This window comes from Centruroides sculpturatus, unplaced genomic scaffold (assembly GCF_000671375.1).
Source record: "Centruroides sculpturatus isolate CEXI.00-Female unplaced genomic scaffold, Cexi_2.0 scaffold156, whole genome shotgun sequence".
NCBI lineage: Eukaryota > Metazoa > Arthropoda > Arachnida > Scorpiones > Buthidae > Centruroides > Centruroides sculpturatus.
In genome coordinates this window covers 563,806-586,634 of record NW_019384398.1, presented here as the reverse complement: position 1 = coordinate 586,634, position 22,829 = coordinate 563,806, and the positions used below count along the sequence as shown (strand labels likewise).

The window sequence follows — 22,829 nt, the reverse complement described above, 5'->3', positions numbered from 1 at the left end:
ATCAATATATATATATATATATAATATTTATATATAAATAATAACTGTACAGAACAATAATTTATACAATATAAACAAATATTTGTTGAAGTGTATTTATTATCAATAAAATTTTGATGGCATAACTTAAAAAATTTCATTTTTAATTTGTTTATATTATAAATGCTATTGTTTAAAAATGTACAAATTAATTAAAATATTCTCATAATTTATCCCGTAATGGTTTGTTCTGTAAGGAGCTGTCTGCGTAATCGTTCCTCTTGAGAATGAATATTTTCTTGCTCGATATCGTCGTGACTAGGATGCCATAATCTTGTGATTATTCTTTCTATATTGATGGCATATACTGTGTGTGACGAGATACAGCTCTTGTGAATCTAAGAAAACAAAATTTTCAATCATTTTTGTTAAACTGATTAACATATCAGGTAAAAATTTTTATTTTTATATTACAGAATAATAATGAAATGTACTCTTCTTACAATTTAATAAATAAATACAGTAGAGCATAGATTATCCAAATATCAATCAACCGAAATGTCAATTAACTGAAAGGTTTTCAATCGGCAAATTTAAATTTTCGCTAATGCTCTGGCGCTGCTCCAATATTATTTTTGTTGGTGTGCGTGTTTTAGCTGGCAGCACTGGCGTGACCATGAGAGGGTACTTAAGAACACGCCAGTATTTGAACGAATTTCAACATGGGATAGGTTAATATATTTTTTTGTACATAATTGGTTATCTGAAAAATTGATTTTCCGAACAACCCCAGTCCCCAATTAATTCGGATAATCGATGCTCTACTGTATACTTATATGTACTGTACATATTAGAGAAATCTACATTAAGGAGACTCCACACATTTGGTATTGGCCCTTTGGTCCTACACAATATACTGACAAGGAGTGGGAAACAGCAAATACTGAATATTAGTCACAAGTAAATCATCTACACTACTCAGTATTAGCCTAATTTTTGCTCAGCATTCAGCAAATACTAAATAGATGGAGGTATCTTTATCATTTATTGTTTTTATACAATTTTAATATAAACTAATTCACATTCAACATGAACTGCAAAAAAAAATAAAACACGGCGGTATTATGTTTTTCATTGTAACTAATAATCTATTGAGTGATGAAAAAAATTTATTTATTTTTCATTATTCTTTTTTTCAACTTAATTATCAATTGAAAACACTTGGGATGAGAAAAACTAGTATGCTTAGAAGTATATATAATGTATTCCAAGTTCTAATTAGTCTCATAACAAAATTGAATAGAACCTGGAATAGCACCATAAAGTGTTATTATGCTTCCATGCCATCAACCAAAATGGGTAAAAAGCATTACATATTGTCAACATTTATCACAAATTCACACTGTAAAAGAAAAAAATAATAATACCATCAGAGCTTCAAGTAAATCAAATGGTGAAACAGGTGGAAGATGTTGAGTTCGACCGCTACTAGCTATTTGTAGAGCTATTTCGCTTTCACATTGATCAATTGTTGGCTTGATGCTTGGAACATGTTCCCCAAGTGCAGAAATAGACGTCTGATTGCTAAAAATAAATGTAGACACATTTACAACATAGTTTTTAACACAGTACTGTATCTATACCTATTTATAGTGCTGTTTAAAATACCTGTTATCTGTTCGATCCAAGATTTTATTTGCATTTCTGATGTATGGATTAATGGGTGGTGTGCCCATTGCATACTGAAATTTTCCTTCTCTGACTTTATATGCATTTCTACGACTAAAAACAGCCATGAGAATTGTCTTTAATTGTTGCTGAAATACAAATAAAAATAATCATGTAGCTTTAGTCTATTATAGATATAAACATAATACAATAATAAATTTCATTCAAATAGAAAAGATATTTTCCACTCACCTGAACAGCCAACATCATTAAATGAGCAGAATTATCATCCACTCCATCCAGACCACAATCCCATGCAGTAACAAACATTCTTCCATGGATCATGGATATATCAGGTAGAGTATAATCTCGGGAACAGAAAGATAATCTATTGTCTTCTTGAGGATCTTTGGCTACAGCATGTGGAGCATACTGTACAAAACTTACAGGTTGAAATCTGTGCTGTAAAAACAAATTTATATTATTAAAGAACTTGTGTATAATTATAAATTGAATATTTTATCAAAAGTTCAACTTTTATTACAATTTAATTAAAAGTTTTGTTTGCTTTATTTTGAAAGAAAAAATTTAATCATAATTAGAAATTTTGAATATTGATTATTAAATAAAATTTAACTCTTAATTTTGCTTTCTTTCTTTCAGTGCATATGCCATCATTGTCGTTATATTTTATCTACGTTATCAACTAATATTTTAAATCAAAATATAATAACTAAAAGGTCAGTACAAAATATATTTTACAAAGTATCAATTGAAGACAAAAGATAGATAAAATTTAAAGACTTCCCACATCCTTCACAGCCCACAGGAACACACAACATTAATGGAGTTAACCTATTGATATTTTTTTAGCTTGAAAATAATGTGGGAAGACTACAAATTTTAAGTAAATTTTGTCTTCAATTACAATATTTGTAAAGTGTATGTACAATTGATATATTACTTTACTGAAATTAAACAAAATTTTGTTTTGACATGGATTTACCTTTAACTATCAACTTTTATTACTATTAGTTTTGGTAATTATAAAGTAAAACAAAACTATTTATAAAAGAAGTTTATTAAAAAATGTTACTTAAAGTTTAGTTAAGATTACTGTATTTCTGCATATATAACAGTATGCTCTTATACAAGCATACTCTTATTTATATCCAAGTATAAGAGTGCACAAACCTATAGATGAGACAAAATCAGCACTATATTCTGCAAAGTATCTAAAAAACCTCACTTTGTTTAAAAATATTTATAATATTAAAAGCATATTTTTTCAAATTTTGGCTTTAATAATGGTTACCAGAGATGCCACTGAATAGTTACTGTATCAATGCATTTACATTGAAAGCAGTGCAGCATTCTTATAATCACAGAAAAACATTAATCTTTATCATTTATTTATATACTTGGTACATGCAGGAAATGGTTGGGATCAATTTGTTGTTAAATATAAAACACTAAATCTAACAGATAAATTAAAGTTAATAAAAAAAAAACTGAATTAAAATGAATGATGATAAAATAACCAAGAAAATACCTCAAATGTAGCTCTCATAGGACGACATTTTCTCTTCAATTTTCCTTTTTTCTGCTTGTCTTTATTTTGAAAATGACTAGATGAATCCTTAACTGCTAGAAATATTGGCATTCATTTTGATTTATGTTCATCATTTGATCTATTTTAAAAATTAAAAATGCACTTACCATGACTCTGACAAAGACAGTGACATTTATTCAGTACTGCTAGTAGGAATTCATTATGTAAATGAACTAGAAATAGAGAGGGAAAAAATACTATATTTTACAATCATCATCATAATCTTTGTTACAGTTAAGACATTCAATAAACTTAAACATTTTCAGAAATTTGTTTCATTTTCAAATGGCTTGCATTATTTCAAAAATGAATAATTTTGTAAAATTTTTAAAATTATATTTAATTCTTTTAAGTCTTCTAAATTATAATATAAATTTGTAAGCATACTAATTAGAATAATTGTAAAAGAGAATACTAATTTCAAAACTACTAACAATTTAAATAGCATTTTAATGAAATTTCTGAAATCCTGCATAATTTTTTTTTCTATTCAGGGGAGGAAAAAACGTGTTATATGTTTTCTGTAAATGAAATCTCAAAAATTTCAAATTGCTTGTGTCAATTCTTTTAGTTTATTACTCTGTTCAATTTAACGGAAATTTTATCAATTTAACCAATAAAAACCCTCCTAATAAAACTAGCTGATTAATACTAAATTAGCACATTACAAAATGAATTACAGGTAACCCCTGTTAACACGGTAGTCACGTTCCAAAAAATTGCCGTGTTATGCCAATCCGTGTTATGCGAATCAAAGAACTAGTACAAAAAGGAGGGTTAGGTTCCAAAAATTAAAAAAGCATGCTACTATATTTTCATAATTAAGTTAAATATCTTTATTAAAATTTTCTTAAGTGATACATATTAATATAAATTAAACAATGTTTTCTTTGTCATCACTAAAAGCACTATTAACCGAGAGCGTTTTATTTTTGGCAAGTTATCGTTATCCTCTGAGCATTTTTCTGCATTATTTTCAGATTCATGCTTTACCTTTTGCAAAAAGTGTATGTAATTTTAGATTGCTTGCTTCTAGTTAAAAGATCTTTATAAATTTCCTTATATGGTGCTAAGCACTTATGGAATAAGGGAAAAACATCTGGCAACACCAGAAGCAGAAGCGTCGAGATCTGGCAAAATTGAAACAATTTTCGCGAAGGACCATGTGTATGGAGACGAGAAAAGAAAATTTACACACTGAAGTACTAATAGTTCACGAAAATAATAATTTTCGTGAACTATTAGTACTTAAGTATGTAAAAATTTATTACATTTCATGTTGTACGAGGGTTTTACCCATTTCTCGAACCGTGTCAGAGTGAATCCGTGCTATAAAAGTACCGTGTTATACGGGGGATGGTACCAATTCTCGAACCGTGTTAGAGTGAATCCGTGCTATAGAAGTGCCGTGTTATACGGGGGTTACCTGTATTGAAATCTTCAATTATAATTAGTTTCAATGGTTGATGATCACTTCTCTGCTAAATATATAATATATTTTGCATTAATGAATAAAATATTCTTTTATAACTAAGCAAACCATATTGTATAATTGAGTTGATTAGAGAGAATATTTGTAAAACTTCTTAAAATCTACTGTATATTTTTCATTATTGTAGTTTAAGTAGGCCTATATAGTATAAACTACAGTATATATATATAATATTGGCAAGGTTGCGGCCAAAGTTTTCTTCTCTAAAACGCAAATGTTGAACGTTGCTATCTTGTAAGTGGTGCTCGACATTCAACATTCATGTTTTAGAGATGAAAACTTTGGCTGCAACCATGCTATTTATTTGAACTTTTATTTATTTATTGAATTTATTTAAACTTGAAACTGAAAAAGCAAAAAGAAAAAACTTTTTACAAAGTTTTAAAAAATAATTTTTGAAATATAATGCAAACAGTGTTAATACCATCGGAATTGAGCACAAAACTGTGTAAAGAACTTATCATTAGTCCACTAATGACAGACAAATAGTCCAAAATGCATTTCCATTTTAGATAATAAAGTCTGTCAAGTAATCAATCACCTGATGTTCCTGTATGATAAATTCTGTACTGCAATTTTGTACTCACTTCTAATGATCTAAAAAAGAGAACAAGAAGCATCAAGTATTGACCAATTTTAATATATATATATATATATGTGTAAATATATAAAGTTAAACAATTTGCTTCAGAAATGTGTATTTTATATCATATTTGATTTATTTAGAAACTTACCTATGTCTGGATTTAGCAATTTTCGAGCTTCAACATCAAAATTCTCTTTTGTAATCTACAAATTAAAAATAGATATACAAATGAACATTTTTTAGTCTTTTTTTAAAATTTGCATAATTTTAAATACTAGGTTACTAGATTAAAAATTCCAGGATGAAATATATCTATACAATATTGAACACAAAATTAAAAAAAAAAATATTCATAAATATCTAATGTCACAAAAACTTTAAAACAATTTGCATACAAACAGGCAGAGAAGAGCCTATAAAGCCTCTGCTCTTTACAATAAGAGTTTTTTTTCATTTTGTTAATGTTTTTCTTTAGAGTTTATTCAAAACTGAATTAAATTTTTATGCTTTAGTGACAGTGTAAAAAAAAAGTAACTTGTAGAACACCTTTAATTAGATGTTCCAATCCTAATCCAATATAAAACCAATTGGATAACTCAAATAGTTGAGTAGGAATTAAAGCTTAAAGTTTCAATAAAAACTATGAAAGCAATTAACACAAGAAACACCCAATCATTAACACAAATTCTGCACAAAATGCATTTTAGAATAGTATAAAGTTTATTAATCAATACACTTTAATTACATTATTCAAAAATGTTTTTTGTGTCTGCAAGTAGTTTCTATAGGCATACAAAATAAATCATTTAAAATTTTAACAATTAAGTTTTTAAAGTGGCATATCATAAAAAATAAATAAACCTTATAAAGCCATACATTATTTTAGAAATGTTTTTGGTTCCTTCAGGATAAGATGAAAAAACACAATTAAAACATTTTTAAAATTACATTCTTTAAATTTTATACATTTTGACACATTTACTAGAAATGAAACAACTAAATGCTTATCACATTGAATGCAACCAATCATTGAAAAAATAAAAATAAATTATTATATTTATAAATATTTAATGTGTAAAATCTAATAATTTGTAAGTACTTACTTTCTGACGAAACCATAACTTCATGTTCTGTAAATATCTGCATAAGAAAAAAAAAAACTTAAACAGTTATATACATTTAATTTAAAAAGTAATGGATTTAACTATTTAATTGATTAAGTCTTAAAATTCTAAATGTTGTTAATATTTTTAATGATTATTTATTTTCTATTGGATTATATAAGTAATTATATTTGCTTCTTTAATAATATTTTGTTGTATTTTTATACATACAAATTACACATCTTTGAACAACTAAAATAATAATTGTTTTGTATCAACATTAAAATATTCTATTCAAATGACACAGTACATAAATTATATTTTTGTTAAAATTCTGTACTTCAAAAATTCAAAACATCTATTTGTTTCAATTGATAGCTGAATGGCTGAAGTGGTAGAGGCCTTCATTCTGGAGGGTTCATTGGGCCATATAGATTTCACCTGTTATCTATTTGTACTTCCTTAATGTCAAGAATAAATTTAGATGAAAATTGAGACCAGATATAGATTGTATATAGTTAATTGGGGCCTCAGGTTTCCATATCTGAGGCCACAATTATCTAACTCCATTCTCAAGACTAAGGAAAGAGACGGACGACAGTGGAATTTGTAGGTCTATGATTTTTTCAAATTGCAGCCCAATTAATATTTTTTCGTTACCACATGATCTCATTGTGAGCCTAAAAAATCCATTAATGGGCATAAAAAAGGAACATCTTAATGCCTACAAGGCAGAGAGTTAACTTAAGCCTAATCAACCAGGTTATTTTCAGGCTACAACAACAATGTTTAAACTAATGAATTTAAAGGTAGGAACAATGCAAGATAGCATCTTAGCATCGTCTGTATTAACTGATAGCTCAAAATAATTCAATTGATAAGGTTTAAGTTAATTATAAAATTTATTTTAGTTGCATTAGTGAAAAGTTCAGATTAGTAAGGTTATATTGGGTGCTTCAAAAAATGTTGATGCTACTACAGAAGTAAATTGGTGTACCAGATTTGTAGTGACATGTTATCCTTCGTGTGGTTCTCTCCATGTGCAAGAGGTTACAACATAATTGTGAAGTTCTCAAAAAAGTACATTCCTACTACCCAATGCAGTGACTTCCACCTTCTCCACATAGGTTTTAACATTTTTTTGAAGCACCTTACTTATAGTGGAAAGGGTTACAAATAAATATTTAACACATATAAGAAGATTTTTCGAATAATAACCTCCACTAAGACTAATAATCGNTTAAAAAATGTTACTTAAAGTTTAGTTAAGATTACTGTATTTCTGCATATATAACAGTATGCTCTTATACAAGCATACTCTTATTTATATCCAAGTATTGTTGAAGTGTATTTATTATCAATAAAATTTTGATGGCATAACTTAAAAAATTTCATTTTTAATTTGTTTATATTATAAATGCTATTGTTTAAAAATGTACAAATTAATTAAAATATTCTCATAATTTATCCCGTAATGGTTTGTTCTGTAAGGAGCTGTCTGCGTAATCGTTCCTCTTGAGAATGAATATTTTCTTGCTCGATATCGTCGTGACTAGGATGCCATAATCTTGTGATTATTCTTTCTATATTGATGGCATATACTGTGTGTGACGAGATACAGCTCTTGTGAATCTAAGAAAACAAAATTTTCAATCATTTTTGTTAAACTGATTAACATATCAGGTAAAAATTTTTATTTTTATATTACAGAATAATAATGAAATGTACTCTTCTTACAATTTAATAAATAAATACAGTAGAGCATAGATTATCCAAATATCAATCAACCGAAATGTCAATTAACTGAAAGGTTTTCAATCGGCAAATTTAAATTTTCGCTAATGCTCTGGCGCTGCTCCAATATTATTTTTGTTGGTGTGCGTGTTTTAGCTGGCAGCACTGGCGTGACCATGAGAGGGTACTTAAGAACACGCCAGTATTTGAACGAATTTCAACATGGGATAGGTTAATATATTTTTTTGTACATAATTGGTTATCTGAAAAATTGATTTTCCGAACAACCCCAGTCCCCAATTAATTCGGATAATCGATGCTCTACTGTATACTTATATGTACTGTACATATTAGAGAAATCTACATTAAGGAGACTCCACACATTTGGTATTGGCCCTTTGGTCCTACACAATATACTGACAAGGAGTGGGAAACAGCAAATACTGAATATTAGTCACAAGTAAATCATCTACACTACTCAGTATTAGCCTAATTTTTGCTCAGCATTCAGCAAATACTAAATAGATGGAGGTATCTTTATCATTTATTGTTTTTATACAATTTTAATATAAACTAATTCACATTCAACATGAACTGCAAAAAAAAATAAAACACGGCGGTATTATGTTTTTCATTGTAACTAATAATCTATTGAGTGATGAAAAAAATTTATTTATTTTTCATTATTCTTTTTTTCAACTTAATTATCAATTGAAAACACTTGGGATGAGAAAAACTAGTATGCTTAGAAGTATATATAATGTATTCCAAGTTCTAATTAGTCTCATAACAAAATTGAATAGAACCTGGAATAGCACCATAAAGTGTTATTATGCTTCCATGCCATCAACCAAAATGGGTAAAAAGCATTACATATTGTCAACATTTATCACAAATTCACACTGTAAAAGAAAAAAATAATAATACCATCAGAGCTTCAAGTAAATCAAATGGTGAAACAGGTGGAAGATGTTGAGTTCGACCGCTACTAGCTATTTGTAGAGCTATTTCGCTTTCACATTGATCAATTGTTGGCTTGATGCTTGGAACATGTTCCCCAAGTGCAGAAATAGACGTCTGATTGCTAAAAATAAATGTAGACACATTTACAACATAGTTTTTAACACAGTACTGTATCTATACCTATTTATAGTGCTGTTTAAAATACCTGTTATCTGTTCGATCCAAGATTTTATTTGCATTTCTGATGTATGGATTAATGGGTGGTGTGCCCATTGCATACTGAAATTTTCCTTCTCTGACTTTATATGCATTTCTACGACTAAAAACAGCCATGAGAATTGTCTTTAATTGTTGCTGAAATACAAATAAAAATAATCATGTAGCTTTAGTCTATTATAGATATAAACATAATACAATAATAAATTTCATTCAAATAGAAAAGATATTTTCCACTCACCTGAACAGCCAACATCATTAAATGAGCAGAATTATCATCCACTCCATCCAGACCACAATCCCATGCAGTAACAAACATTCTTCCATGGATCATGGATATATCAGGTAGAGTATAATCTCGGGAACAGAAAGATAATCTATTGTCTTCTTGAGGATCTTTGGCTACAGCATGTGGAGCATACTGTACAAAACTTACAGGTTGAAATCTGTGCTGTAAAAACAAATTTATATTATTAAAGAACTTGTGTATAATTATAAATTGAATATTTTATCAAAAGTTCAACTTTTATTACAATTTAATTAAAAGTTTTGTTTGCTTTATTTTGAAAGAAAAAATTTAATCATAATTAGAAATTTTGAATATTGATTATTAAATAAAATTTAACTCTTAATTTTGCTTTCTTTCTTTCAGTGCATATGCCATCATTGTCGTTATATTTTATCTACGTTATCAACTAATATTTTAAATCAAAATATAATAACTAAAAGATCAGTACAAAATATATTTTACAAAGTATCAATTGAAGACAAAAGATAGATAAAATTTAAAGACTTCCCACATCCTTCACAGCCCACAGGAACACACAACATTAATGGAGTTAACCTATTGATATTTTTTTAGCTTGAAAATAATGTGGGAAGACTACAAATTTTAAGTAAATTTTGTCTTCAATTACAATATTTGTAAAGTGTATGTACAATTGATATATTACTTTACTGAAATTAAACAAAATTTTGTTTTGACATGGATTTACCTTTAACTATCAACTTTTATTACTATTAGTTTTGGTAATTATAAAGTAAAACAAAACTATTTATAAAAGAAGTTTATTAAAAAATGTTACTTAAAGTTTAGTTAAGATTACTGTATTTCTGCATATATAACAGTATGCTCTTATACAAGCATACTCTTATTTATATCCAAGTATAAGAGTGCACAAACCTATAGATGAGACAAAATCAGCACTATATTCTGCAAAGTATCTAAAAAACCTCACTTTGTTTAAAAATATTTATAATATTAAAAGCATATTTTTTCAAATTTTGGCTTTAATAATGGTTACCAGAGATGCCACTGAATAGTTACTGTATCAATGCATTTACATTGAAAGCAGTGCAGCATTCTTATAATCACAGAAAAACATTAATCTTTATCATTTATTTATATACTTGGTACATGCAGGAAATGGTTGGGATCAATTTGTTGTTAAATATAAAACACTAAATCTAACAGATAAATTAAAGTTAATAAAAAAAAAACTGAATTAAAATGAATGATGATAAAATAACCAAGAAAATACCTCAAATGTAGCTCTCATAGGACGACATTTTCTCTTCAATTTTCCTTTTTTCTGCTTGTCTTTATTTTGAAAATGACTAGATGAATCCTTAACTGCTAGAAATATTGGCATTCATTTTGATTTATGTTCATCATTTGATCTATTTTAAAAATTAAAAATGCACTTACCATGACTCTGACAAAGACAGTGACATTTATTCAGTACTGCTAGTAGGAATTCATTATGTAAATGAACTAGAAATAGAGAGGGAAAAAATACTATATTTTACAATCATCATCATAATCTTTGTTACAGTTAAGACATTCAATAAACTTAAACATTTTCAGAAATTTGTTTCATTTTCAAATGGCTTGCATTATTTCAAAAATGAATAATTTTGTAAAATTTTTAAAATTATATTTAATTCTTTTAAGTCTTCTAAATTATAATATAAATTTGTAAGCATACTAATTAGAATAATTGTAAAAGAGAATACTAATTTCAAAACTACTAACAATTTAAATAGCATTTTAATGAAATTTCTGAAATCCTGCATAATTTTTTTTTCTATTCAGGGGAGGAAAAAACGTGTTATATGTTTTCTGTAAATGAAATCTCAAAAATTTCAAATTTAAAATTGCTTGTGTCAATTCTTTTAGTTTATTACTCTGTTCAATTTAACGGAAATTTTATCAATTTAACCAATAAAAACCCTCCTAATAAAACTAGCTGATTAATACTAAATTAGCACATTACAAAATGAATTACAGGTAACCCCTGTTAACACGGTAGTCACGTTCCAAAAAATTGCCGTGTTATGCCAATCCGTGTTATGCGAATCAAAGAACTAGTACAAAAAGGAGGGTTAGGTTCCAAAAATTAAAAAAGCATGCTACTATATTTTCATAATTAAGTTAAATATCTTTATTAAAATTTTCTTAAGTGATACATATTAATATAAATTAAACAATGTTTTCTTTGTCATCACTAAAAGCACTATTAACCGAGAGCGTTTTCTTTTTGGCAAGTTATATGATGCTAAGCACTTATGGAATAAGAGAAAAACATCTGGAAACATCAGAAGTAGAAGCGTCGAGATCTGGCAAAATTGAAACAATTTTCGCGAAGAACCATGTGTACGGAGACGAGAAAAGAAAATTTACACACTGAAGTACTAATAGTTCACGAAAATAATAATTTTCGTGAACTATTAGAACTTAAGTATGTAAAAATTTATTACATTTCATGTTGTNTAATGGAGACAGATGTTGTCAACGAGATTAAGTTTGCAAAAGTGACTTTCCACCCAAGATAATTTCAGTTAAACATAACTTTCTTCCTTTTTTGAAATTTTCTCATGAATATTTAATTTGGTATATACATTTTTATGCATGCTTATACAATTACATATTCTTGTGTTGATTACGAAAATGTGTAATTGCTATTACAATAAATTATATTCTTAAAATATCTTTTAATTAAAATTAATAGAGAACTCCCTTTAAAGATTGCATGTAGGCATATATATGAACATACTGATTCAAGAAACTTTCTGAAAAATTCGAGTTATATATATAACTAAAATTTAAATGTATACAACTTAATTTAAACAGCGTATATATAAAACAAATTTTCATGAAAGCATGTAAATTTAAATTTCAAATTTAACTAAAATCTTATTAACTTTTTATGCCATTTACTGTGATAAATGACGATAGTTATATCTTCACACAAGCAAGACTCCATTCTTACTAAACATAAATATTGCTAAAGAACAACGCTGTTCTATATTGTAAATTTAGAAATAACCAGGAGACAAATCAACTATTAACAAATATATACTAATATCATAGTTATAGATCTCCACTACAAGATTTTTTATTTTTAAAGATTCTACTACATAATAGTTTTTATGAAGTTTTCATTAAATTTGCGTTTATCATTTGAGAAAATCTACACCATGATAATTCTTTTACCAAGTAAATATTTATATTTTACAAAGACTGTATATTTTAATTCAAACTATTCAACCAGAATTTCACTATAATTAGGCCTAATATTTTCACGCTTGATGTATCAGTCTTATATAACTCGGTTTCATTTTGTCAATTATTCTAATTACATATATTGTAAATTGTGGAAAATAGACAGTGTCGGTTATATAATCGAATAGTTAGACTATTACCATTTATCTATCCAGATAATTTAAGAATAAATTGTTGATGGACCAAACCATAATCAAATTTTTTCATTGTATATCAGGTTAGAAAACCGGCCACATGAGATGTGAGTAATTGATCAACACAAGACTGCGCACGATTTGAGTTTTTCTTAGTCCACGGTAGTCGTGATGGCGCACAGTAGCTAAACGTACATTGGGGGTTCAGACTGACCTTTAATCAACGGCACTTATTGCCTGTCTCATACATCATGACAGCATCGCCAGTACAAGTCCAAATAGCAAGATCTTCCTGACGATATTACATGATTGTAGCTAGTGTAGTCCAAGCAGCTGTCTGCTAAAACTCCACCTCTGTTATATGAAATTCCAGGTTAGCTTGGCAGACAAGTCACGCCTTTTTTAACCATTCGGAATCTATATTTGAATACTCTGTAATAATACAGAGAACATACTGTCTTTCTAATTATAGCAAGAGATTATTTCCAGAATTTGATATAACTGACTTTCCTTGATAGTCGTAATCAAGTTCTGGTTTTGTCAGTCTTTTGGAACAGGAAAAAGTTTTCTTAAAATTCTTAGCTATTATGCCTTTTGCTTTTTTTCATTTAAAAGAATATTAAGCTGTGAATTATTATATCCCTTAGGCTAAATACAGCTTCTGCGGGTCCAAGAGATTCTTTCATACAACACTGAATGATTTATACAGCAGATGTCTACTATTACCGTAGGAAGTTTGGTGAAGTTAGTCTTGCTATATTTTATGTTAATGATGCTTTTTCATTACTACTGCTAATTCTTGGAGTAGAACATGTGCGTTTTTGTTTTTTAAACGAGATTTATTTTTCGTTTTAACAAGCATTTATGTTAAGCAACTATGTATTTTTTATTGTTAAACAGTCGCTCTATTGAGATTTGTCTTCTTTTACACTTAATATTGATCTTACGAGAGAAATATTACGAGACAAAACTTTCTCTAAATTATTGAGAAGTAGAGTTCTTTGACGTGAAAGCCGTAGGCGAATTTCTAAGAACATGATATCCGAGTGCACGGAACATAAGTACCTTCTGATTAGTTGAGAACTAATGGGCCTTTTCAAATATATTCTTAACTTTCACATGGCTTTATAATATAGTCTATTTTCATTTTTTATTGCTCATTTTTTAAATTTGTGTGCATTTAAATTCTGAAATGTTCTAATAGCACTGTGAACTGTATCTTGGGTCACTTTTAAATTATTTTTAAAATTATAATTGGATATCATTTCTGACGTTTAAAACTTTTTTTAATATTTGTTTTATCTTAAAAAAACATGATAATTTTTAATTAATTAATTATTATTATTATTATTACTTGCATTTTTTCTTATTAATCAAAAATATGCTCTACAATTTGTTAAAGCTGTCAATGCCTTAAACAGACAATTTAATTGATAAGTGTAATAATTCATTCTTCATTATATTGATGTACAAAGTTTTGAAAATTTTAGAAATTATATTTAAAAATGTCTATTAATTCTGTATATATGATTTACAGAAAAAATATTTAAGAAATAAAACAAAATGTTATTTACTTTACAGTAGTAAGAATATTGAACTCATAAAGCTAATTACAGAAAAATCAATTCATGATATGAAGTTACAGAAAACCATCCTCTAGAATTTATTTCAAAGAAATAGTTTTAGAACATAAAAATATTACTCTTATTGATTAGTGGATGCCCAAATTATGCTTCCTGGGCCAAATCCGGCTCACGAAAATATTTGACACATCACTTATAAATAATAGAAATAGGCCTACTTCTATAGATATGAAATATACAAATTATTTAGGGCAACCTAACTATAATTTTTACGCAATTTGGCCCGCTAATCAAAAAGTTTGTGCCCCATTAATTTAAATGATTAAGTTTACTGATCAGAGAAATTAATCGTTAAGTCGTGTCTAATAATTTAAATATTGATAAAAACGATGAAGTTTATAAATTTAAAGTAATTTTGAGAATTAAAATCAATATAATTCAAAATTATTTCAGCATTTTTTCATTCTTTAAATATCCGTAATCTTAAATACCGATTCTGTTCTAGATTTATTTATAATATATAATAATATTACATTTATAGGCCTAATAGAAGAAAATTTATAATTATATATTCTTTATATTTACTTAATAATTCTAAATACATATTTAAACTGTATCTATAAGTTTACGTGCAGAATAGCTTAGGTAATATAACTTTAATGCAATTGAGTAAGCATATTATAGTATACGTGACTACTTGTTTAAACTAATGTGTCACGCGCGTACAGACAAACACAATCTATTTTCTATAGCATGCTCTTCCTATATTATTTATATAGGACTACTATACGAATAAATTTAATTTTACTCTATCTTTTAAAACAGAATCTTATTTAAATTTCAACATGTAAAAAATATACATTTACAGGATAAAATTTAAAAAATTATGTTTAAAACAAATTTTATATTTAATTATTTAATTTAAATATTTATCTTCTAATTTGTTAAATATTATTTTAACGTAACGTAAATAGTATATAATGCTCTTTACGTTAAAATTTCGTTTTTACGTTTTTTAGTAAAGAGAATTAGATTTTTTCCATTTTATGTATTTAAGTAAAATTAAAAACAAAAGAAGTAATAATACCCCATATAAATGTACTTGGTAAGGAGTCTATAAGATTAATTTCCGCCACTTATTATTACTAAAACCGATATAGTGACTGATGGCTTCTAGTTTTTGCACGACTCAATTCACTTTTGGCACGACTCAGTTGGGAGTAATTTCGGACGATTAAAGCTCTTTATCGATAACAGAAAATGGAACTGTCTAAATACAAGAGAAGCTGAGAGGTTGGGTTGCTACAAGCTGTCAAAATGATAACTTCTGTCAGTTTGAGATGTGCTAATTATCTTAGGCTTTATGTAGGGAAACGGGGGCAGTTATATTGAAGAAAGTATATATACGATTGGAGATTAGAACAGAAAAGAAATAATAGAAGAAAGTGTAAAACCTACTTAAACATTATTATATTACCATTATAAATTTTCCTTTTAATCGCAATTAAAAGTTTAAAAATTATTCTAAAGCACAGTTTAATAAAGTGAAAGATTGTTGTTATGTTTATCAAAAATTCGCTTTAATTTATTATATTTTAAATCTAAATCGAATTTTTCTCATACTCCATAACCTATTATATAATTTAAAGAATTGTTATTGCAAAATTTAATGATTTAACTTAATAGTTTTAAACTTTACGGTACGAAGTAGTGATAAATTGTTAAAAATAAGTAAATAAAAATAAGTGATTTCCATCATGTAACAGAATAAGTAGGCTCTTGTTGACAACAATATTTATCTAGTTTGTCGACTATTAAGAGAGTTTCGTGGACTATAGAGGAAAACTACTTTTGTTGCTTTATACAAATCAAATTTTAAGTTAAATTAATTTTTATATAACATAATAGTTAAATTTGTATACAAATTAATTACATACAATATTTATCTGTAAAATATACAATATGTAAATAATGTCTAATGAATCAAAGATAAATAACTTTTTTTTTTCTGCTAGGCAACAGAATGAGTTACAGCATATAAAGTTGCGGCATATCAAAAAGTTACAAAAATCCATTATCTGAGATCTGTTTGAAGAAATGAAATATAGGTTGAAATTAGCTGACGTCGTGTTCTGACTCATGACAGCTCCGTAAACAAACAAAGAACTATTGTGTACAGAATTTATGATAGTGTAAGAATTATGAAGTTACCTTTAAAATGGCAACAAATTATAAAACAAAACGGTGCATATTTGATCCAAGTCGAACAACCGAAACCATGTTAAATAAAGACTTGAAATGAACGTAAAAATAATGGATTTCTTTTTCCCCAACCTAATATTTGTACTTCCTTAATGTCAAGAATAAATTTAGATGAAAATTGAGACCAGATATAGATTGTATATAGTTAATTGGGGCCTCAGGTTTCCATATCTGAGGCCACAATTATCTAACTCCATTCTCAAGACTAAGGAAAGAGACGGACGACAGTGGAATTTGTAGGTCTATGATTTTTTCAAATTGCAGCCCAATTAATATTTTTTCGTTACCACATGATCTCATTGTGAGCCTAAAAAATCCATTAATGGGCATAAAAAAGGAACATCTTAATGCCTACAAGGCAGAGAGTTAACTTAAGCCTAATCAACCAGGTTATTTTCAGGCTACAACAACAATGTTTAAACTAATGAATTTAAAGGTAGGAACAATGCAAGATAGCATCTTAGCATCGTCTGTATTAACTGATAGCTCAAAATAATTCAATTGATAAGGTTTAAGTTAATTATAAAATTTATTTTAGTTGCATTAGTGAAAAGTTCAGATTAGTAAGGTTATATTGGGTGCTTCAAAAAATGTTGATGCTACTACAGAAGTAAATTGGTGTACCAGATTTGTAGTGACATGTTATCCTTCGTGTGGTTCTCTCCATGTGCAAGAGGTTACAACATAATTGTGAAGTTCTCAAAAAAGTACATTCCTACTACCCAATGCAGTGACTTCCACCTTCTCCACATAGGTTTTAACATTTTTTTGAAGCACCTTACTTATAGTGGAAAGGGTTACAAATAAATATTTAACACATATAAGAAGATTTTTCGAATAATAACCTCCACTAAGACTAATAATCGTCTTATGTAGACTGTTTTAATCAGACTATGTAAGACAATTATTAGTCTAAGCAGAGGTGACTCTGAAAAATTTCCGCACATGTTTAATTAAAAAGTCTGCAGTCGTCTAAATCATTGTGTGTAAATAAATATTTAAATGCAAATTAAACGCAATATTTGTTAAAATATTGTGTTTAACACACATTAATTTTACAAATTTGTCATGTCTTTATAAAATAATCTGACTTCTTTTCATTTTGGCTAGAACATTTTATTTCAAAAAAATCGTTTGCAACCTTTACAGGATGTTAATGATCTTAAGCAGAGAAAATCATCTTAAAAAGTTGCATCAAAGATCATCAGAAAGTAATATCATTCATATAAATCATAAACAGGCTTATGAGAAGATATAAGCACGTTTCATGTTTATTAAGTGTAATATAAAATTGTTGGAAATACCAAGTTACTAGTGTCTTAGAAAGTTTTGATTTGATCTGGTGTGTACTATATCACTTCAAAATAGACTTCATGTCTTAATTTTACTCATTAAACATAGCTTGACTTCAAATGAGTTAAGGCCAATGCATACAGACAATAAAATTAAGATGACAATCAGTGTCAATGAACCACCCATCTCTCAACCTTCAGACTCAGTTATCTTTGTTACTTACGGCTGCTACTAGTCTGCTACTTACAGCAATGATTATCACAACCAAACAACCAAGGATAAGTAGCTAGATTAGTTAGATGACATTCACTGTCATCTTGTTTTTTTGATTATTGAATTATGGAGTATGACCACAAAGTTGAATAAATTAAACAAGAACAATGTTGGTTGAAATGCCTTTCTGTTAACCAACAAAATGGCTGTTTTTAAAATTGAAGTTGTGAATATTACTAATGCAGTTGTATCCAAAATATTTTTCTCACACTGCTTCACATAGGAAGTTATTTGTGTCATTTCATCTTTCAATCTCCAATTAATATACCTGAATGAATTTAGAAATATTATCTGATGCCATTTTATTTGCAATATGAACTAACTTTCCTTCGTGAACTTTGTTACAGTTTTGTTTAAAACATTATCAACATACATAAAGCACTTGTATTAAATTAAGCAGAATTAGTACTTTATCACCAACACATTTGTAATGCATTCAATTTTATAAAAAATTATTCTTAATTAATTCTGTATATGCATCAGCATTGACTCAAATCATTAGCTCATACTAATAGAGGAACATTATGATACAGTCAAAGATCACATCTTCAAAACCACATGATTTCATCTATTCCTAGTTCTTCATATTTCCTATGCCTAGTAGAGCAGCTTTAATACAGATGAATAAGAAAGCAAATAATAGTCTGTTTTATTTGAAATGGACTGTCATTCACTCACTCAGGGGTCCATAAGTTACATCTGCATTTTACCTAAAATTTTTACTTCCCCTCTTCCAATTTATTCAAGTTTTTGTAACTCACTCCTCTCCTCAAACATCAAACAAAACTCAACCCCTTAAAACCTTTATCACTATGAATGACAGAAATGAAACATACAAAAAATTTTTGAAATATAATAACATGCATAAACTGTATAAAATTTAATAAAATAAAACAGATGTCCACTGAAGCTCAACCCCCTTGTCTGACTTTGTCCTAATTGTCATAACCTCTCCTCCCTCTTCCAATGTGGATGTCATTTATGGATAATCGCTTTGCCAGGCAATGATAGAGTTGACAACTGTTCAGAATTTCAGTTATTTTTTTTTTGTCCCTTTTTTCCTCTTGAGAAGTTGCTACCATTAATTGTAATCCAAATTATTTTCACTTCCATTAGTATGAATTTTTTTTTACTTCTCTATTTTTCTCTCTTTCAATCCAGTGAACACAGAGGATATGTTCATACACATCACCTAACTATATCTTCTTCTTTAATTACCGGTACCAATGAACACCATAATTTAACTTTTAAATCCGGTAACAGCATTTAATGCAATATTGAACTAATGCTTTCAACCTTGAGTAAGGTCAAAAGCGTTAGTTTGATTCTAAGCATTCTAAGATTCTAGTCAAAAGCTTCGATTCTAATTATTCTGCTTTTGGAATACAATTGGTTTAACCACTTTGGCCATCCAGCCATTACATCACAATCAAAGAAAGGAGAGATGTTCTGAACACTGTAGTTTTCTTTACCTCGTCACTTTTTTCACAATGTGTTCAGATTTTGCTACTCCAAAAGTAGGCAATGTGGCCAGAGAATGACATAGCTTAAAATCACTTCAATCTAGACTGACAATTCCCAAACTTCCCACAACTCCCTAGTTCGATAAACCTATACCAGATGCCTCTGATCCATTTTCCCTTGTGTGAGAAAACCTTCAAAATATTTTTAGAAAAACTCTTCTTACTTAGCCTCCTTACATACATCGTTCTCCACTTCTGGAAACCATTAAACTCAATGTTTCTTCTTATCTGTTTTAACAGAGGAAAGGGAAAGGGCTACCGGCGACCCAAATCCTCGCCTAGTATTACCACCCGTCTGGGAATTGACTCAGTGTCCTGGTGAACTATTAATTTTGTCCGGGAATTTCATAGAAATTGTGAAATTATGATAAAACAAAGTTCTTGCAAATATTTTTACTATTTTAACAGCAAAAGAACTCGCACTCACTGAAATCGTCTGCAATTCTGCTATGTTAGTCTGTTACGCCGACGTGTGGCGCGCAACCTGTCGACCCCCTTTTTTTTTTTTCTATTTTGCATGTACGATCGTACACTTCTCCAATATCCAATAGAGCTAAGTCATCCATACCTGTTCTTTCTTAATTTAGGTTACTTAAGTTACTCCTACGCAAGTCCCTAGTCCCTAACTGTAACTGATTTAGAACCAGCACGCAAGTTATCCTTCGCATTGTAAAATGACATTGCGCAAGCGTCAAGAACTTCTGTTCGAACAAACCCGACCTGCCGCCAGGGTCGGCGATTTTGAAAAGGTGGCAACACTACGGTCACCGTAGAAGTAGATTCAGAGAAAAAAGCAAGGGTCGCTGGGATTCGGGAAAGGAAACAAGGGGGTGCAGGAAGTGAGATCCTGACCATCGCCTCCAGCGCCCCCTTGTTTCCTTTTGCCCCATAGATTTATTAACCCGCCCCTTGGCGGGGTAGCGCCCAAACATTAGACCTTTCGGTGATTATTTTGTAGTAAAAACAGGATATTATTATTATATTTACTTAAAAATTAAACGTAATCTCAAGAGTTTTATACGCATTACATTCAAAATCTCGACGCTTTGACATTTTGACAATCAATCATATTCAAATTTGGCGGCTGAAAAAATGCAACAAAATGGCGCCAATTTGCTGTCCGAGAAATTTAAAGTTTTTAAGAATATAAAATTCCCGACAAATTTTCGTGGCGCAATTAATTTACTTAACGACATTAAGATCTTTTATATTTAATTTTCTAGTTAATTTCTCGTTTACGTAATTAAAAACGAATTAACAAATCTCTCATATTTACGTCGAACTGGAATAAAAGATATTAGAATACGTACATTTTAAAATCGTCGCCGAGTGCGTCGCTTAATTTCTTTCTGGCTAAATTAATTTGACTTCTGGACATCGACGACATTTTATTTTAATTATATTTTTCTAACAAATGAAGTGGATCGACGTTAACTTTACGTTACAGTGTTGCCACATCAAATGTCAAAATTATCGACAGACGAACATCAAACTTATTATTTTTATAAAGTGTCTTGTGTTGTGATTTAATAACGTTTTGTTTCTCGTAATATTAATTATAAAAATGTAATTAGAATATAAATTTTACGAATTAATGAAATGGTTTAATTAAATATTTTTATATACACTTTATGCCTTGCGGCTATTCCCCCATTGTTTTTTCCGTTATTTTCCATGCGGGCACTAAAAGGGCTTTTTTCGTACCCATCGTGGGTTCTTATCGGATGGCCGAGCGATCGAAATGGCAGACTACCGCTCTGGGGACCTGGGATCGAATCCCGACGGATTGAAAAATCTCCTGAAATTTTCTGTCCGGATATGTCGGACCCCGTCCCTCCCCATTGAGGGCTGGTCGAACACGTAATGAGCTTGCTAAAAAAGGACCTTTTAGTGTCCACAGAACGGAAAGAGTTATTAAAAAATTAAAAAAAAAACATAGTGGGTTATGTCAGATTTATAATGAAGTTATCGGACGGCGAGATAAGGGGCCGACAGATCGCATATAAGAAAGTTTTGAGATTTTTCTCTGGGTTCCCAAAGTGGCAAGTTGACGTTTTAACCGCCTCGGCTATCTGGCCGCCTTTCCATCTCTTCGTTAATTATTTCGCAAGGGAAATAGTCCTCTTTGCAAAACCCACAATGATTGATTTGATGAAACAAGGCAACGTAACACAAATGCGAAAATGTCAAGAGAGCGCCTTCCGAGAGGATTACTATGTAGAACTTAATCCTATTTAGGTGTATGCAAGTGAAGAAAACCCGAAAAACTTTACGTGGCCAGTCGGCTTGTGGCCGTTTAGTGGTTTTATTCATGCGGGCGGATGGCCGAGCGGTCAAGGTGGTAGCCTAGCGCTCTGGGGGACCCGGGTTCGAATCCGAACGGGTCGAAAAATCCCCAGGAATTTTTCGGGGTGGTCCGTTTGGATATGTCGGGCCCCGTCCCTCACCACCCGGCAGCCCCATTGTGGGGCTGACCGAACCCATAATGGGCTTGAAAAAAGAGGCCCTCTTAGTCCCCACGGGGCGGAAAGAGTTTAAAAAAAAGTGGTTTTATTCAACAGGCTACAATGGAACACCTATGTGGATCAACTCTCCCGGTCTCCCACAATAGTAAGCTGTGAGGTAGGAGAGGAAGAATAAAAATACATGTGAACTGGCGGATGGCTGAGCGATTAAGGTGGCAACTAATCGCTCTGGACCCGGTATCAAATCGACTCGAAAATTCTCGGGCATCTTTTGAGGGTGGTCCGCTCCGAATATTTCGGACCCTCACTACTCGGCCTCCTCATTGCGGATATAATGGCTTTGTAAGAAAAACAGGCCTTCTTAGCGGCTAGGGCGAA

At 29.5% G+C, this 22,829-nt stretch overlaps 2 protein-coding genes across 4 annotated transcripts; both read right to left on the bottom strand.

The window, feature by feature from the left end:
• Positions 1-86: 86 nt before the first annotated feature.
• On the bottom strand, positions 87-21,482 carry LOC111618540 (transcriptional adapter 1-like). Of its 2 annotated transcripts, none has more exons than XM_023360092.1 (9): positions 21,297-21,482; positions 6,441-6,477; positions 5,486-5,540; positions 3,367-3,432; positions 3,200-3,294; positions 1,900-2,109; positions 1,648-1,796; positions 1,407-1,563; positions 87-377 (listed from the first exon to the last, which is right to left on the bottom strand). In XM_023360092.1, exons 1-9 carry the CDS (start codon positions 21,371-21,373, stop codon positions 210-212), a joined length of 1,014 nt encoding a protein of 337 aa, XP_023215860.1. In that variant the 5' UTR covers positions 21,374-21,482; the 3' UTR covers positions 87-209. The 2 variants fall into 2 exon arrangements, with proteins under 2 accessions (XP_023215860.1, XP_023215861.1); XM_023360093.1 differs by having other exon boundaries at positions 3,200-3,291; positions 21,297-21,481.
• On the bottom strand, positions 7,786-11,208 carry LOC111618541 (transcriptional adapter 1-like). Of its 2 annotated transcripts, none has more exons than XM_023360096.1 (6): positions 11,062-11,208; positions 10,895-10,989; positions 9,595-9,804; positions 9,343-9,491; positions 9,102-9,258; positions 7,786-8,072 (listed from the first exon to the last, which is right to left on the bottom strand). In XM_023360096.1, exons 2-6 carry the CDS (start codon positions 10,910-10,912, stop codon positions 7,905-7,907), a joined length of 702 nt encoding a protein of 233 aa, XP_023215864.1. In that variant the 5' UTR covers positions 10,913-10,989; positions 11,062-11,208; the 3' UTR covers positions 7,786-7,904. The 2 variants fall into 2 exon arrangements, with proteins under 2 accessions (XP_023215864.1, XP_023215862.1); XM_023360094.1 differs by having other exon boundaries at positions 10,895-10,986; positions 11,062-11,134.
• Positions 21,483-22,829: the final 1,347 nt, after the last annotated feature.

What these genes read in the sequence shown, in the direction of transcription:
- LOC111618541 (XM_023360096.1), bottom strand. An exon ending in TAATGATGTTGGCTGTTCAG is followed by an intron (nt 9,492 to 9,594) that starts GTGAGTGGAAAA and finishes TTTGTATTTCAG; the next exon opens with CAACAATTAAAGACAATTCT. An exon ending in ATTTACTTGAAGCTCTGATG is followed by an intron (nt 8,073 to 9,101) that starts GTATTATTATTT and finishes TTGTTTTCTTAG; the next exon opens with ATTCACAAGAGCTGTATCTC.
- LOC111618540 (XM_023360092.1), bottom strand. Translation starts at nt 21,373, where the DNA reads ATGTCGTCGATGTCCAGAAGTCAAATTAATTTAGCCAGAAAGAAATTA. An exon ending in AGTTATGGTTTCGTCAGAAA is followed by an intron (nt 5,541 to 6,440) that starts GTAAGTACTTAC and finishes TTTAATTTGTAG; the next exon opens with ATTACAAAAGAGAATTTTGA. An exon ending in ATTGCTAAATCCAGACATAG is followed by an intron (nt 3,433 to 5,485) that starts GTAAGTTTCTAA and finishes CTCTATTTCTAG; the next exon opens with TTCATTTACATAATGAATTC.